The sequence below is a fragment of the Carex rostrata genome, chromosome 27, assembly GCF_964058835.1.
Source record: "Carex rostrata chromosome 27, lpCarRost1.2, whole genome shotgun sequence".
NCBI classification, from domain to species: Eukaryota; Viridiplantae; Streptophyta; class Magnoliopsida; order Poales; family Cyperaceae; genus Carex; species Carex rostrata.
Window position 1 is genome coordinate 819,540 of NC_135944.1, and position 20,266 is coordinate 839,805.

General features: G+C 32.1%; 1 protein-coding gene across 1 annotated transcript; it reads left to right on the plus strand.

Moving 5' to 3' along the window:
* Positions 1-19,068: 19,068 nt before the first annotated feature.
* Positions 19,069-20,019, plus strand: LOC144545203 (dehydration-responsive element-binding protein 1A-like). The gene has a single exon (XM_078293792.1). The coding sequence runs from the start codon at positions 19,154-19,156 to the stop codon at positions 19,811-19,813; it is 660 nt and encodes a 219-aa protein (XP_078149918.1). The 5' UTR covers positions 19,069-19,153; the 3' UTR covers positions 19,814-20,019.
* Positions 20,020-20,266: the final 247 nt, after the last annotated feature.

Sequence of the window (20,266 nt, forward strand, 5' to 3'; positions counted from 1 at the left end):
TTAACTTCATCTTCTCATGTTGGACACAAAAAGAGTAAAAGTGTCGAGAAATAACTTCATCTTCCTCTTGTAACGAGCTGAGAAATTAACCGAGCAGCTAAGCTAAGTCAAAGTTAAACTTGTTAATAATGAGTCGAACCAAAAAGATGTGAACTAATTACGAACTTTTTTAGAACCGATCTCGAGCAATCCACCAGCTATGAGTTTCTTTCTTGTCATCACATTTGGAGATTATTTCTATTTATATTATTATTCTTACCTTTCATATTTTAGTGATTCACTACAAGTTTGTGGGGGTATATAAAAATATAGAGAAGACAGAATCCTGACATGCACATCATGCACAGACAAATGTGCAGATCCTCTATAACAGGCAATAAAATCTTTTTGGAGCCATGTAAATAAAAATAGTAGATTTGTTACCTGGAAATAAAAGGGAAAAAAAGACAAAAAAATAATAGTAGATAATTTGCTTGAAGAGTCAAATATTCTGGTGTCTTGACAAGAACTGAAAGGCCGTTTATAACACAACCAAAGATATTTTTGATTTGCAAATGCCAGAACTTGCTGGTGGGTTAGTTAGCAACTTAGCACAGAGATATCTTTTTTTTTATTCTCTGTTTGATAGGTCCATTTCATAAATATGGCAAATTATTTGCCTTTTTGAAGTCAGATTAATTAATGGTAGGTTTCTTATCTTTCTTCCTCTATATATAATAAGGAAAAGAGGAACATATGTTATTAGCAAACTTATTTGCCTTTTTGTGATCCGCACCTTTCTATTTTCAAAAAGTTATTTTACTTCTATTTATATCCTTTTGAACCCTGTCTGGAGTAGAGTTTGGCAAAAACCCGGGTCGGGTATACCCGCCGCCCGGGGTACCCGTGCCCGAGCCCGGGTATGGATCGGGTACTCGGGTATGCGGGTACGGGAAAAAATCGGACCGGACCCGTTATTTTGGACCAATACCCGACCATACCCTACCCGAGTTTACCCGTATCCGACTAAACCCGTACCCGTATACCCGACCACTGTTCATCCCATTTCAAAATTCAAAAAATCTAATTTTTTCCCCCCCAAACCAACAAAAAAAACCAGAAAAAAATAGGAAAAAACCAACAAAAAAAAAAAAAAAACCAGAAAAAAAAAACCAAAAAAAAAAAAAGCAAAAAAAAAAAAAAAAAAAAAAAACCCGTACCCGCCCTACCCGTACCCGTACCCGCCTTACCCGTCAAGGGTACACGGGTAAGGGTATAGGACGGGTAGGGTATGGGTTTTGAAAATTATACCCGCCATACCCGTACCCGAATACCCTTGTACCCGAGTATACCCGTACCCGAGACGGGTATACCCGGGGTACCCGTACCCGCCCGAGTATAAATACACTAGTCTGGAGTAACGAACGGTCAGATATTATCAATTTGTATCTGAATCTGTATTTGAATTTTTATGGATTAAAATATTTAAATATGGACCGTTTACTAATATGGATATGAATACATATATAATTTATTTGGATACGGAATACGAATGTTGATAATTATATATATTTTAGTGCTTTATTATTATTTTTTTTGGATGTCCGTTTGTATTATAATTATGTATGAATAGAGAGAAGAATATTTTTTTGTTGATATCATTTGATTAAAGATATGATTACGTTGGTAATTATTTAATGTTCCTTAAACAACTTGTAGTGATTAGAGGTGTTCATCGGTTCAGTTTTGTTCAAATTAAAATAAAATAGATAAACTAAAGTTTTATTCGATTTTCCAAAATACAATCGAACCAATCGAAATAAAATTTTCAACTGAATTAAAACCAAATTGAACAATCCGAACTAAATTTCACTTTATTCGGTTGAACCGAAATAAGAAGATTAATTATAAAAATAAATTTGCTATGTTTTTTAGATGGATTAATTTTTTTTTTTTGGTTCAGTCTAACCAGTTTAAAATTGAAATATGCATTATGTTGTAATTTTTGAGATTTATTAAAAATTTGATTTAGACGGCGGACTAGTTTAAAAGTTTTGATTGGTTTGGTCTCACCGGTTGTAAAATTTATCTAAACTGAACCGAACCGATCCATTAACCGGAACAATCGAATCATTTAATCCAAACTCACTTGATTCGGTTTTAAAAACGATTAGACCGGACCCGATAAACAACCCTAGTAATTACATAACAAGTTTAATAAGAAAAAAAATATTTTGTTTGCAATAATGATTGAATATGTGAATTATATTCGTACTTTATGTTACCTTTATTTTCTAATTAGAAAAGTAATTTGTGGAATAATATAATAATTTTCAAGCAATATAAAATTTGATTCCAAATACATTATATTATAGAAATCACGTTGAGCGGTTCAGATTATCTGTTTAAATTTAAAAATTTGAAGATAATAACATGAGGTCAAAATAAGTCATACAAAGCTTGAGACATTTCAACCGTACTCTAGTATAAATTACAAAATTTATTTGTGAATGTAAGAAACTCCATAACTACTACAATATATAGTGAAATTGGACACGCAGGACAGACACGCATTCTTAATTGGGCTTTCTTGCGTTGTCTGGCCCAAATTAAAAATACAATAAAAGGTATTATAGAAAGGAGCTTGGGCATTCTCTTATTTTGGGCCTCACTGGCCTGGTTCCATTTATGGATCCGTTGTTAATGAAATTCAAAATCTGCTGATGTGAAAAGCCTTTTAAGAACTTGCATTTGGTGGCTATATATATTTTTTTATACCAAGTGGCTTTGATCATTTATTAAATTATTTCATAAATTTATCTTAATACATAAAAACTAAAATGTCATATAAGGTTTTAAAGCAGTAATGTTAACTTAATAAATAATTATTATAAAATTTCTTTAGAAAAACATTACTTCTACAATTTTTTTTTTTTTCTTCTTCTTCTTCTTCTTCTTCTAATTTTGGTGTTGCGGTGGCATTTTTTTTTCTTTAGAGTGAGGCTATGGTAATATACATATTACAAAAATGGTTTGCGATATGAACTCATATATTCATTTTTAAAGTCCAAACAATCAATATAAACCGTTGAACATGATCTTAAAATGTACCTGCAATTTTTTATTTTTTATTTTTTTGCATTTTTTATACTTTTATAATTTTTTCTTAGCTTCATGGATCATCCAAGAGAGCAAGAAAAGGAGTAAGAGAGTGTTGGGACTCTACCATCTCATTGGATATTGGTTACTTGCCCAAGAGTTGGAAGGTTCAAATGGAAGAACTGGAAAAGGAGATAGTTTTTGGGAAACATTGCTTTGGACACAGTGGTAACAAAATATTTCTTATAAAAAAAGAAGAACCAAATGTGAATTTCCTGTGAGGATTCTGTTTTGAAACCAGGGCCCTGGAAATTCACATTTGGAACCAAACGTGCTGATAAGAGGGAGCAGAGATCCGAAAACGACAAGTGTAGAGATCATGATCATGCTAGATCTTTTTTAGTTTTCATCAGTGTTCTTTTTAGCTTATAGTTGAGACGTTTATTTTTTGTGATACCAGATTATCTGGCACTGTCAATACTTTTTCTTATCAATACAAATTGTTGGATGGCTATTTGCCACCAACCATTAAAAAAACAAATTGATGGATGGCTATTTGCCACCAACCATCAAAAAAGGACTGTTCTATCTTCTATCGGAAACTGTTCTAGACTACGCAAAACTATTATCCGACTACAAAATTGCTATTATAGTTAATATTGCGATTATAGTTAATAATTGCTATTATAGTTAATATTGCGATCAACTCCTTATTCCCAGTTTATGTGTCATAATTATAAATTCACTATTTTAATTTACTTTTCAAACTAAAAAATAAATACAAATCTCGACCTCAATTTTCTCAATTGCTCAATCCCTCAACAAGAGGATCCATCATCAACCCCTACAGTCTCGAATTCATATCTCCATGTTCATCCCAATTATTAAATTCCATTTCGTCATAGGCAACCAAATTGATGGTAGATTTAGGCATCAGCGACGAAGACACTTCCTTCTCCTCTACCATCTGAACTGATGATGTAGACAGTAGACATTCTCGGCCGGGTCTGACGAATCCCTTGAGTGGAAAGCCTCGGCAACCTCAGCAGCTGCCTGTTTCATCTCATGCACGCGCGACACTAGAAGGAAGGAAGGAAGGAAAGCAGCCCTGCAGTGCCATCACTGCAATTAATGTCATGCGCCAGAGCGGCCATCTCCGTAGTCGGGTAAGTACCGAGCCAGATTCTCAATTTATTATTGGGATTTGTGACCTCGCAGACCCACCGGTTCATTGTTCCTCGGTGGCGAACTCCTATATAGATGGAATGCCTTGTTTTTATGTACTTGGTGTGTCCTGACGACTTGGAGGCGCTGATCATACGGTCATGTATAGTCTGATTCTTTGCTAAAAGAGAAGAGAACCATGGTCAGCGCCTCCAAAGAAGTCGTCAGGACGCACCAAGTATATAGAAACAAGGCATTAAGAGTTCGGCGGCAAGGAGCGTTTGCGAGGTGAGAGATCTCAATAATAAATTGAAAATCTGGCTCAGAATTTTCCAGACTGCCTTGTTTCTGTGACTGGCACTACAATGATATCCAAGCAATGACATGCAGACGCGGCATTGACGGTGAAAATCCAAGGGAAACAGCTGGCATGGGAATTAAGTAAGCTAATTAATGATGCAGGTAGTTGATATGTATTTTTTTTTTTGTCTACCGTGACTCATGGCAAGTGGGCCATGTGTGCGGCATTCATTGATTCACAGCCTACCGTCTTCATGAATTCTTATCTAGTTGTGTACCGCACAAAATAATATTTTATAATGATTCAAGCTAGGCTGTAACGTGTTCACTAAGAAAGTTTGGTGAGCACAACTTCAAAATCAAAGATGGACTCAGGATTTTCATTGGAGGGACAAAAAAAATATCAAATCGGATTTAAATAACTTATCAAATTTAAATCCATTAACTAATTGGGTACTCGATAAAAAAAATAATATTTTTACTTATATTTTCCAATACCTTGACTTATAATTTCTAAGCCTATATATAACTTATAATTAATATTACCAATCATATTCAAGAAATTTATTTTGATTTTAACACTAAATTTAATCAGAATTACAAATCAAACATCCAGAGGGGGACAAAATTTTTTCCAGAAAGGAGCAAAGTCGATCGGTACTAATAGATCACCACTAAAACTCGAAATCCAGGGGGGCGGTTGCCTTCCCTATGATTCAATAGATACACCCCTGTCCAAAACTATATCGAATCGACTTCAAACGTCGAATCCAAACCGTTAAAATCTATGTACTTCATTAGTGATATATGTATATGCAAAATTTTGAAATTTCGAATTTATTTGCTACAAGATCAAGTGGTCAAAGAAATGATAAAAATTGAATATATAAAACAACTATAAATTAACTTATAAAAGGTTCATTTATTTGACCGCTTGATCTTATAACAAACAAACTCGAAACTTTCAAAATTTTGAATGTACATGCATCACTCATGTACCTAGATTTCAACGGTTTGGATTTGGCGTTTAAAGTCGATTCGATATACTTTTGAAGTTATGCTCATCAAACCCTCTTGGTGAGCACATCACATCCTAGCTTTGCTCTAATGATTCTCTAATTAGTGGATCCGGATCATTTTTTTTTTTTTTAACTTTGCACGAATCTCAAAAGTCAAATAATACTGTCCTACGCTAGTTCAAATCTCAAAACGGCTGAAAGTAAATCTCAAACCATAAAGTAGTGGATACACTCAGGAGCGGAGCCTGACTTTCGAGTTATGAAGGTCAAACATAAATAGAAATCAATCATATAAATTTTTTTTGCTGTGACTAGAGGTCAAATTTATGTATTTACAACATTTTACTCGAAACTATATATAACATTCTATATAATTATATATTTTTTTTAAATTAAATGAGAGTCAATTGATTTCCATAACTTTAAAATCTCTCCGTTTTTGGATTCACCGTGGAGTACTACAAAAAATACTGATCCTCATTTCCAGAAAAGAAATCGTTTAGATTTTGACTACTATCCAGTAGAGATGGACTCCGCATCTACCCTCAAAATGATGACAAATAAATAGTGGGCTAGTTTGCAACTTATTGACAATATCTGCAAGGGTAAAAGTGCTTTTTGCTGACGGTATCATCGTAGGTCGATACTCCTATCGATACTACCGATACATTCAAAAATAACACCTTTCTGTTGGTGTACCCTCGATAATAGTAGTTTTTTTTACCCTCGTTGATACTATTTCATTCCTGTAGTATTAGGATTAGCACATAGAAATCTTTGTTATGACTTTTTTTGATCGGTCCATTTCATAAATATGGCGAATTATTTGCCTTTTTGATGTCGGATTAATTAAGGGTAGGTTTCTTATATTTTCCTTTGTCAATATCTATGTTACCCTGACACTCCTGGAAACTCATCGTACCCGTGTCCGACACGTATCCGACACCGACACGCCTCCGATACGGGCAAGATACGTATCAGACACGCCAGCTGGCGTGTCAGGTGAGCTGGCGCGTCCCAACCATCTTGATACGGTCTCCGATACGGGTTGACTCGTTGGGATACGCCTCTGACACGAATGGACACGTCTGGGATACGCTTGGTTCACGGTGAACCACACATACAACCCTCACAGCGCATGGTCCACCATGCACCGCGCAAAATCAAATTTATTTTGTGGCTGAGGGGAATCAAACCCAAGACCTATCACCCTCAACAACACATTACCACTATGCCACTTTGTGTTTGTGTTATATTGTAGTATATATTATATTTAATGTATACTAAGCTGTATTTTAATATGTAATTTATATAAAAAGAATTAATAATATAATTAAAATAATATATATATATATATATATATAATAGGCGTGTCGTATCCTTGATTTTTGAAAATTGCCGTATCGCCGTACCCGTGTCGTGTCCGACACGATACCCGTACCCGTATCCATGCAACATAGGTCAATATCTATATCTTTCTTCCTCTATATATAATAATGGAAAACATATGTTATTAGCAAACTTAGAAATATGTATGTTAAACAAAAGTGGTTTTGCTTTTTGTTGTGATCCCATCTTTCTATTTAAAAAAAAAAAAGATTAAACTTCCATTTACATCTCTATAATTTTATAATTTAATTTTGGATCAATCTATTTATCTTCAAATTAAAAGTTCAATCATCCATCAAATTTGACAATATACTTTTTACACATGAAATTAAGAATTACAATTCCCACTCTGAATTTTAAATTAGATGAACAATAAAACCATGAATTAAAGAATTGTAATGGTAATTTTGAAAAGATGTACGTACTATTATGGAATAGTATAACTTATCTGAAAAGCTGCTATTTCTAACTTGAACTTGTTTTATACGAGTATTCTTTTTTGGTTTCATACGGGTCTTCTTTTTTAATTCGAAAATAAGACAAAGTGAATTCTAATATATGGTATAGATGACCTAATAGATGTATTCTTAACACCTGGATTTTTAGAACAATAAGATGAAAATTAAATATGAACACTAGCTAGAGCTTTCAAGTATAAACACCAAACACATTAGTTCTTAATTTCCAAGTCTTTCACCGAGCCGATATTTTTATTAATATCCAACATAAAATAAAAAATAATAATTATGCTCATATTTTCTGACTATTTTTAAAAATGCTCAAACCGGCCACTAGATGGCCGATTTTGAATTTTTATTCCAAACCAGCCATCTAGTGGCCGGTTTTTAAAAAAATTTTTTTTTTTTGAAACCACCCATCTTCGATTCCCAATTTTTTTTTATCACACTATGAAATTTGATTTTTTTTAAAATATTTTGTCATTTAGCATCATTTAAGACACTATGATATCTTCGTCATTTAGTGTCATTTAAGCTATGATATCTTTGTCATTTAGCGTCATTTAGCGTAATTTACCGTATTTCTTTGCGTAATTTAGCGTATTTTAGTGTAATTTAACATAATTTCAAGTAATTTAGCATATTTTAGTACAACAATACTAATCATACATTATAATTAAGGTTCTTAATAGCATGATATAGCACCGTTTTCTTAGCCATTCCGCTATAACGCGATAAACACTATTAAACACTTTGATTATAATTATGCTAATTATACATCAAAAAACTAATCTGACTAATATTTAAAAAAATTCGAGTTTCATAGTGTCTTAAAAAAATATTTGGGAACCTGCCACTAGATGGCCAATTTCAATTTTTTATTTTTTTTTAGAACCGGCTACTATGTAGCCAGTTTGGAATAAAAATTCGAAACCGGCCATCGCCGGTTTTGGGCATTTTTTTTTAAAATATATTAAAATGACGGTTCACTGAGTCCAATGCAATTTTTAATGCATTTTATTTTACCATTTGATGATCTTTCACTGAGTGAATGATGATATTTTATTTTAGGAATAACTACTTGAAAAGAGAGGAGGGTTTAAATGCATCATGATTTAGTGCTCTAATATATTTTATATTTTTATTTTTAAAGTCTGAACGGTCGATCCAACTTGCTCAACATAATCTTCATAATAAAATATTTTATATTATTTAGAATTGGTTTACTATTATTTTATATAGGTACAATATCACTTTTTCGGATGGTCCAAAATCTCCTTAAAACAGTGATTTTGTACCTCTCTAAAAAAATAGTAAAATAATTCTAAAAAAAATTAAAATTTGGTCTCGAAGTATATTTTATTATGAAGATCATGTTGAGCGGTTTGAATCGATCAACTGTTTGGACTTTAAAAACAAAGATAAAAAATATGAAGCATATTAAAGCACAAAATCATGGTGCATTTCAACCCTCCTCTTGAAAATATAATCACAGGAAATGTGTGGTAATGAAGTGTTGGAGATACTTGTAAAAAATTTTAGAGTTTGAATTTTTTGGGTTGAATTCCTATAATTTTTGTGATCGTCTTTTATATTGTTTCAACTTTCAATACTTAAAACTTATATTTTTTTAAAACTATAATATAATAAATGTAGCTATATGTAATTTATATGGGTACAATTGCTTCAATAATTTGATATAATAAAATTTAAATGGATAATTAGTTAAAAGCTATACGAATGCTGGACAAGAATACATTATAGATATGATAGAATAAAAGATGAAATGATAATAATAGAGAGTGTTGATTTGTGAAATAATTGGAGTGAATTTTAAATTTTCCGTGAGTTTGCTGATGTGGTATGGATAAATATATTTTTTTTTTTTATGTTTGAAAATAGTTTAAAATTTTACGGTTAAAAATGTCTCATTAATGCCTTATATGTGTTCTTATCTTCACTTTCAAAATCTAAACAATCAATTTAAACTACTCAACAAATCTCTCTATTAAAATATGCTTAGACATCAAATTTTATATAGGTGGGATACCAGTAACCATGTGTCATGTGTCACATGTGTATAATATAGAACAAAAATTAAAGGGCGTAATTAAATGGCTAGTTAAGGATGTAATTAAAGGGTAGTGTAAAACAGTAGCATAAATTTGGTTAAGTTTTATCAAATTATAGCTCAGCTGAAATATATTATCTAACACAAAAACTTGATGCAGAGTTATTAATATATATTTTATCGGGTATTTATACGGGTATCGGGTCGGGTCCGGTTATGGGTCGGATAATTAAATGATACCCATATCTTACCCATTACAGTATCGGTTCCGGTTCGGATCCGGGTCGGATATTAAATTATTAATTTTGTACCCATACTCATCATTTAATCGGTTATATTTTTTAAACCATACCCTATCCAAATTAATCGGATCCGGGTTGGTTCCGGGTCGGATCCGGGTAATTAATTAGGTGGGATACCAGTAACCCCTAAACCTCCACTATTTGACTTTGCAAAAGCCCAAACCTCCACTATTGATTGAAAATTAATTAGGTGGGATACCAGTAACCCCTAAACCCTGAATTTCCACTTTCACACTAAATAGTCTTGGAATTTATGAGAGTTCTTGCTTTCACAAAATAAAATGAAAGATAATATCAAACTCAGGGACCAGAGTTCGATCCGAGAAGCTAGGTTTATGGTCCATTACAGGCTTATAAGCTACACTTGGTTTATGGTCCCTTATAGCCCAAAAGCAGGTAGCAAACAAACATTTTAAAATTGACAACTTGAAATATTTATATATTCAAATGTTAACTTTTCCTCCCATTTTAGTGATGCAAAATTCAGGATATGACTTGTTAAATTTTTAGGAACAAGACTTGTTTTCAAAATATTTATTCCCACTTGCTATATAAAAAATGTGCATTATGAAACTTATCTAAACTAAGTTCATCTGGTGCCCGGACACAACTGTACTTAATTTTGGGCTTTTCAGGTTAAAGGGCCTAAACAATATAAATAAAAGTGATGGTAATATAAAGGGCCTAAACAATATAAATATCTTTGATGCCGCACTCGTGGTCAGAAAAGGACAGGCGAGTCACGACAAATAAAAAAATAGATAAATAGAAAAATATCTAGTACCTGAACAGGCATTACTATGACAACTGTTTCCCTTGGATCCCATACCAGCAACACACACACTCTCACTTCACCATCAAACGCCACGTCTCAAGAATTGCATAATCATATCTTATAAATTATTGATACCTTCCTTGTTTTAAAGGGTTTCTTGGGGGCCGGATTACGAATATGCTGAAATTTTCAAACCCGTGACTTTGAAATTTTCGACACTGCTCTGGTGTACATTAGAAAATTTATTTGTCCTTTGTTAAGGAACTCATTAACTATTTGAGTTTGGATGGAATTCATATTCTCTGAGATATCTCAAACTTTGCGTGACTTTATGGAAAATTCCAACCGTTTAAATATGTTCTGCACGAATCTCAAAGCACACATAATATTGACCCCTACATCACCCCGAATAGGCACCGGACACGTCGGTCACGCAAAAGTTGAGATATATCTCAGAAGATACGCACTCGGTTGATTCTACAATGTACAGTGAAATTGGACACGTACGACACACACACATTCTTAATTGGGCTTTCTCGTGCTGTCTGGCCCAAATTAAAAATACAATACAAGGTATAGTTGAAAGGAACTTGGGCTTTCTAATGTTTTGGGCCTCACTGGCCTGGTTCCATTTATGAATCCGTTGTTGATGAGATTCAAAATCAGCTGATGTGAAAGGCCTTTAAAGAACTTGCATTTTGTTGTTGTTTTTTTTTTTTATAATTTTATATATAGAGCTAAAGTCTCACACTGTTTCTTCCATTTGTATAATTATTTCGTGAATTTATTTTTATACATAAAAATAAAAATGTTATATAAGTTTTTGTGCAATAGAGCAGTACTAATGATAACTCAATAAACTTTTTTTATAAAATATCTGCAAAAAAAATTTTACTTCTATAAGAAAAACAAAATTTTTTTCTTCTAATTTTGGTGATACGGTGGCATTTTTTTTTTCGGGATTGGGGCTATCGTAATATTCATATTACAAAATGGTTCGCGCTATGAACATGATCTTCAAAGAAAAATGTACTTGCAAACAAAATTTTGCATTTGTTAGAATTTTTATAATTTTTTTTAGATTCATGGACCAATCAAAAGCAGTAAAAATAGTAAATTTTATAAAAAAAATGTAATATTTGATTTGCAAGTACATTTTCATATGAAGATCATGTTTAATAGTTTTGATCAATTGTTTGAACTTTAAAAAATAGAAATATACATTCATAGCACTAGTTGATCTGTCATATGCATATTAAGTTATTAACATAGCCAAACTTTTTTATTTTTGTGTGGGTTTTGGAAATATCTCCAAGAAAATCGGAGTTCATAGAACAAATGAGAAACATTTATCGCAAGATATCAGGTGTATTTTGCAAAAGCCCAAACCTCCACAATTGATTGAAAATTAATTAGGTGGAATACCAGTAAACCCTAAACCCTGAATTTCCACTTTCGCACTAAATAGTCTTGGAATTTATGAGAGTTCTTGCTTTCACAAAATAAAATGAAAGATAATACCAAGAAGCTAGGTTTATGGTCCATTACAGGCTTACAGCCCAAAACCATTATTTGAGCCCAAGTAGCAAATCATTGAACTAAGGATTAAATGTGCCCAATCCTTAATTACCCCCATTCTCATTGGTTACTTGCTCAAGGTACCCTTCGCTCTTTTCTTCAAGTCTACTTAACTTTTTCTCCCATTTTTGTGATGCAAAATTCAGGATATGACTTGTTCAATTTTTAGGAACAAGACTTGTTTTCAAAATATTTATTCCCACTTGTTATATAGAAAATGTGTATTATGAAACTTATCTAAACTAAGTTCATCTGGTGCCCGGACACAACTGTACTTAATTTTGGGCTTTTCAAGATAAAGGGCCTAAACAATATAAATAAAAGTGATGGTAATATAAAGGGGATATTACCAAAACAATTATAGTATCTTCTTTTACTTGACCAATCAAGAACAATGCTTTCAAGTATATATCAATGTTTACCGCATGTTATTCTTTAGTATATCTCAAGAAGTGTGTTTAGTAAACTCAACAATTGAAATAGTAGTATTTCCCTTCAATAAAATACAATAATTGTAAAAATTACTATTATAATATTTGTTGAACTTTGGTTACTGCACCGTACCATGTTGAATAATAGTACATAAATAAAATACATATTCAATAAAATTATAAATGCAAATTTAATAGATATAATTATGAAATAAAAAATAATAATATAGTCTAAATATTCTATGGCTTATCCTATGACTTCATCTATTTTACTTGAGTTGCAAATTTGAACATGACAAAGATTATAATTTAAAAAAAAAAAAAAACTGAAAGTACATAACGCAATTTCATAACAAATAGTTTACGTAGAAGATAAGTTTCCATATTGCAAATATAGTGCGAATATATTTTATTAGGAAAAAAAAATGCTATTATTACACTTTAATTATAGCTTAAGCCATGTTTGATAAAAATAACTACCTTTTAATCTCACGTACTATAATGCATATTCATGAGTGAGTCTATGGTACTATGCATATTACGATTTGTTACCGTGCTACGTTCCTATATTCGAGTTTTCAAATCCTAACGGTCAATCTGAACCGTTCATCTTGTTCTCCATATTAATATGTGTTTGGAGACCAAATTTTACATTTTTTGAAAATTTTTTACTATTTTTTTAGATTTATTGAAAATCACTGTTTTTGGATTTTTACTATTTTTTTAGATTTATTGAAAATCACTGTTTTTGGATGGTCCAGAATTTTCAGATCAAGTGATTTTCTAAATATCTAAAAAAATAGTAAAAATTTTTCAAAAAATGTAAAATTTGGTCTCCAAACACATATTAATATGGAGAACAAGATGAACGGTTCGGATCGACCGTTAGAATTTAAAAACTCGAATATAGAGCCGTAACACAATAACAACCCGTGATATGCATAGTACCATAGACTCACTCCATATTCATTGTATAATCTTGGGCCATGTTGGATAATGATTACCTTTTCTATATATATCCACATGGTAGAGTTGGAAAAATAGCACGACTAATTAAGCTAACTCTGTCAGAGGACAATACGGTTATAGTATGACATGTATATTGGTTATGTACAGTGATTCACATGTCTCGTGATGTTATTCATGACCGGTCTTGGTACTGGACAGCCAACACAACCGCCCCGGAACCCAAGATTAAGAGGGCCCCCAAAGAAAAAAATATTTTGCATATATTAAAAAAAATTAATATGTATATATTAAAAATAAATAAAATATTAAAGCTCAAACTTTGAATATATAAAGGGTCCAAACTTTTCTATTATGATCTATTAGCATATCAATAAAAAAAATTGTATACAATATTGTAAATAACGGTATGCGCTTGTCGAACGGACGAGATATCGTCAAGCAATTAATCATAATTATGCGGACAATTTTGTATCTTTATTAAAATTATGTGTATATATTCATAATTTATTTAACTGATCAAACTTATCAAATAAACTTAATTTAACTTAGTTATATTATTATAACATGACACTACACTTAAATATATACATGCACTTTATATGTGTAAGTAACACATTTATTTAATAAAAAATAAATTCGTGAATTAAGCATTTTCAAATACTAATAATATATTATTTGAAAGACATAAAACATTATAACATAAAATCACTAAAATTAGTTTGTAATAACAACTTAATTAAATATAAAAACATGTTGTACTAATTGAAAAAATTACATCAGTAATTAAAAAAAAATGGTATATAAATAATAGAGGAACTAATCAATTAATTCAAAATAAATAAGAAGAAAAATCATATATAAAAATTGAATGTATAGCCAAGCACAAATAAAACGACAATAAATGATTAATGAAATTTATTACCACACAGTCACAGAAAAAAAAACAATGTAAAAATAAATTTCACTGGAATAAATGAAAATAAATGGGAATAAACAGAAATAAACGAACGATCAAACAAGAATAAACAGAATAATTGAGAATAATCGGCCTATTAATTGGAAAAAATTCACTAATAGACCTCTGATGAGTTTATTCATAACGGTTTGACCGCCATTAACGATTAAACAGGCATATAATCAGCTGTTAAGACCGTTTTTACAACACTAGTATATATAAAGGGCTCAAAATTTTCTTCCGTCATGGACCCCAAAATCTTCAGGACCGACTCTGCTGTTATCATTCACGTACTATAACCATCTTTTAAAAATTTGACACGGCACATCACACGAAAGATCTAATCATAGCTCAACATGTTTGATCGCGGCATGTTTGAACATAATGTGACTCAGATGATGTGATTATTCACGTGCTATGACCACCCCTCAACATTTTAATCATGACACGATATGGTACAAAAAAAATTGACTTATTAATCACATATATTTGAACACAACACAAAATCAAAATCAAAATCACAACACATATAAGTCACGTTAATACATGTTTTTCCAACTCTACCCACATGCCACATCAATCTCTTATCCTTTGTACTTTATTTTTTAACCATCTGAGTTCTGACATGGTTAAATATATATATTTTTTAATATGAAAACACAACAGAAACTTTAGCAGTGGATAAATGTAATGCAATAAATTCATCGGCGTGTAAAACTATTTAAACAGATAGAGATGAGGTAAGCGGTTAGGATTGATCATCTAGGTAAAGTGAAAGGTCAAACACATGCCAACAACACTGACGTGCGAATTATTTTCAGCCACATATTTTATTGTTGCAATTGCAATTAATTTAATAGCAAATACTTTTTTTCTGCGGACAACCAATTTATTGGTCACAATAGATTTAATTAATTGCAATAAATAATATCTATCATAATTAATTAATTCTACATTAATATATGTATCAAATTTTTATTCGGTTACAATAATTTATTAAAGAGGATAGGTTCAAATGTCTTCATTTTTTTTGATTCCACCGTGCCTTCATTTTTAAATTATTAATAATTCAAAATTTAAATCATAAACTTCAAAAATAAAACCATTAGATATGATATATATTATTTTCTCTACGTGCTCATAATAAATTATCACATTTCGGTTTTATTTATATGTGAATCAATAAGTTAAAAAAAAATCAACGTTTAGAAATTATTCATATTAATGCATTTTTAATTACAAGCTTTTGATGGTAACCAAAACAAAGTTGAAACGTCATAATTTTTGACACGTGCATAGATAAAATGATGTAGATCATATCCAACGATTTTATGTTTAATTCTAAGTTTTAAATTTTGAATTATTAAAATTTTTAAAAATAAAATCATGATGAAAGCATAAAAAGGAAGACATTTGAATCCTTCTCTTCAGTAAAAAAATCTATTTTGGAGTAAATGAAACTTGGTGCGTCGCTGCAAGAAAGAGGATTCCATTAGAGAAATTGAAAGAGAGAATTAATTAATAGAGCTATTGGTGAGTAGGAGAGTATGAGTACATGTAGAGTTTAGAATGTCAGCTGTTAATTGGTGCTCTCAATTTGGAAGTGAATGGAACAAAGTATTTATAGGTTGTGGGGAGCACAGGGAAAGAATTAAGTAGCAACACGTACTAGAAAAAATAAAGGCAGCTTCAGAGCATCTACGTCTCTGTCTCTGATATTAATAAATGTAGCGTTAAGCATCTACATCTCTTATATTAATGGGGGAATTTCACGTATACCCCTCAAAAACTTCAACATTACGTATTTCTTCTTCTAAATTTTAAAATTACATATTTTCTCCTCTAAATTTTAGTAGATGCTTGACGCCCATCTGACTCCAATTTAAAATTACACATTCTAAATTTATAAAATACATATTTTACCCTTTTATTAAAAAAACATAATACGCCCATCTGACTCCAATTTGAATCTGAAGGTTCCGCTACCGTCCGAATTGCTTTAAGATCCGTGCATGCTACATCAACACGAATCTTGAAGCGAACACACACGGATATTGAAATAATGTGCACAGATTTTAATGTGTTGCATGCGGATCAAAATTGCTTTGAGATCCATGCAGACTAGATTAGCACGAATCTTGAAGTGAACACGCAATAATCTTATTGCGATGCGCTCGGATCGGACAGTATAGGAACCCTTCAGATTCAAATTTGAGTTTAATGGAGCATTTCATACTTTTAATGAAGGGTAAAGTAGGTATTTTATAAATTTAGAATTAGTTTTAATATAAAAGACAATAAAATGGGTAAATATGTGAGTTTTTGAAGTTTAGAGGGGGAATACGTAATTTCAAAATTTAGAGGGAAAATACGTAATATTGAAGTTTTTGAGGGGTATACATGAAATTCCCCCTATATTAATTGTTAGAGTTTAAATGCGATATAATATATCAAATCGATTGATTCTGGGTCTCGTGCAACTAAGTTGTTTTTTAATTTTTAAAATTCAAAAAGTTGATCCAAACCGTTATATTATGCCATTTTAAAATTATTATTTTTATAAACATGTACATATATATTTATATGATATCTAACCGGTCGTATATTAAGTTTTCAAAATTTTCAATCTAATGGGAAATATACCATTGAATTCTTACTTTATTATTCAATAAATCTAGGTTAATTATACTATATGTTGTTTTTGTTTTGTTTTGTACTAAATTTCTCTAAAACATTTGTTTACCAAGTTTTTAAATTTTATTTAGAGTAATTATTCGGACACATTATAAACATGAGTTGTCACATATTTTGGATACAATATTTTATCTACATTTCAGTGACTAATATAACATATATATATGTATATTTAAGATATTAAACCGTTATGTTAAATTGTATGGCTCAGAAAGTGGGAGCAATCAAAATCTAAAGCATATCTTTGATGCCGCACTCGTGGTCAGGAAAGGATAAGCGAGTCACGAACTCACGACAAATAAAAAAAAAATACATAAATAGAAAAATATCTAGTACCCGAACAGGCATATATATCTATGACAACTGTTTCCCTTGGATCCCATACCAGCAACACACACACTCTCACTTCACCATCGAACGCCACGTCTCAAGAATTGCATAATCATATCTTATAAATTATTGATACCTTCCTTGTTTTAAAGGGCTTGTTTGGGGATTACGAATATGCTGAAATTTTCAACCGTGACTTTGAAATTCTTGCTTTTTAAATCTAGCCGTACGTTTGTTATGAGATGCATTCTCAGAAAAATCAGCTGCTTTGAGATTCGTGCAAAATTGGACGTTTGGATTCAGAAATATTGTTCATTCACGGAGAATTTCAACAAATCCTATTCCCTTGTTGGGATGCGAGGAAAAGGTTATATTTCAGACTTCTTAGGCTAGATCAGACGAATTCGGACCACCCCAACTATCTGACTCAAACAAATTGAAAACGGACGATCTATGATTGTTCTTTTAACTTGACACGAATCACAAAATACAAATAATACTACTACTAGTGCATCATCCCCAAATAGGTATTGTTTTGAGTTAATCCGGCCGCCTTTTCAATTTGCTCGAGTTAGGTATGGGAATGGGACTATGCGAGGATTCATTCTGATCAGATTCTGATGAGATTCGTTATACTAATACATAGACAAATATCTAGTACCTGAACAGGCATTAATAAGGTAACTTCCGATGACAACTGTCACTTCACTATCAACGCCACGTCTCAAGAATTGCATATATAATCATATCAATTATTGATACCCTCCTTATTTTAAAGGACTTGTTGGGGGATTACCAATGTGCTGAAATTTTCAACCGTGACTTTGAAATTTTTGCCTTTTCAAATCTAACCATACATTTGTTTTGAGATTCGTACAGAAAAAAATTGGACGGTTGGATTTAGAAAAGTAGAAATTTCAGAAATACAGTTCATTCACGGAGAATTTCAACAAATCCTATTCCCTTGTTGAGATGCTAGAAAAACGTGTTATTAATTTCAGACTTCTAAGGCTTGATCAGACGAATTCCGACCACATCTGACTCAAACAAATTGAAAACGAATGGTACATACATGATTGTTCTTTTAACTCGACACGAATCACAAAATACAAACAATACTGCTCCTGCATCATCTCCGAATGGATACTGTTTTGAGTTAATACGGCCGCCTTTTCAATTTGCTTGAGTGAGGTCTCTGGGACTGGGAGGATTCGGATTCTGATCAGACTGTCGTTGTAACGTAACTAGTTTCAAAATAAAACTGGCCTAACTGCTGCTTATAAAAATATATCAACTATAGATAATTTACTATTATAAATATGTTATTATAAACATTGAAAAAAATATATGAAATTGTTAAAGATACTTATCTGAAATTGATCTTTTTCAAAGTAAGAAAAAAAAACAGACAAATCCTGAAAATAAAATATATAGATTGCATCATCCCAGTACGTCATTCTCGAGTCCCCAGCTGTTTCCCACGTAGAGAACTTAATGCTGCCTTTATTTGTGTAACCCCGCGTTGCCATTTCCTGGCCTCTGCTCCCACAACCTATAAAATACTGTCTTGGCTTCACTTAACAATTTACAAATTCAAAACACCAATAGTTTTAAAGTTGTCACTCTATTTCATTTCTCAAATGGAGTCATCTTCTAGCAACGAACCAGACTACACGACCGTATTGTCATCGCCTCCGAAGAAGCCATCAGGACGCATCAAGTATATAGAAACAAGACATCCCATCTACAGAGGAGTTCGTCGTCGAGGAACGTTGAACCGGTGGGTCTGTGAAGTAAGAAATCCCAAAAATAAATTGAGTATTTGGCTCGGTTCTTACCCAACTGCTGAGATGGCAGCTCGGGCTCATGACGTTGCAGTGATGGCACTACGGGGCCGCACTGCTTGCCTTAATTTTGCTGACTCAGCAAGGCTGATCAACATCCCTCCTTCCTTCTCCAGTGTACAAGAGATGAAGCACGTAGCTTCTGAGGTTGCCAAGGCGCTCCATTCAAGTGATTCATCATCAGCTGAGCATGTTTCTGTTTCTACATCATCGGTTGAGATGGTAGATAAGAAGGAAGCGTCTTCTTCGGAGATGCCTGAATCTACCATGAATTCAGTTTCCTATGATCAAACGGAATTTAATAGTTCGGATGACCTTGGAGAAGATATGAATTCGGGACTGTACTACGCAAACATGGCCGAGGGGCTGATGATGGAGCCTCCTGTTGAGGAATTCATGAGCAATTTGGATGATGATAAGGAATGGGGTGAGGCTGTTTCTCTGTGGAATTGGTGAACATTTAGGAACATTTTTGAATAGTTTTGTGAGATACATTTCTACCTGCTCAGGTTTGACTTGATATATGCCTACTTATAACTAAGAATAGAAAATTTGATCGTTCTTCTATTCGTTTGTTTGTTATAATTAGTTCCATTTGAGGACTGATGTAAGTATTCTTTTTGAAACCACTGTTGTTTCTATAAACCGTTTGATTGCTATAAACCTTAAAAGTTTTATTCTGATATATGCAGTCTTGTTCCGGTACTATTTAGAATAACCAGTAGAAGAAAATATCCAAGGGAATGCAGACGTGGCGTTGATGGTGAAGAAAATATCTAAGGGAATCAAAGGAAAACAGTTGGCAAGGGAAGTCAACTTATTAATGCTTTTTCAGGTATTGGATATTTTTCTATTTATGTATTGTTTGCATGCGGGGAGGGGGGCGCTTTCTTTTCTGACCATGTATTG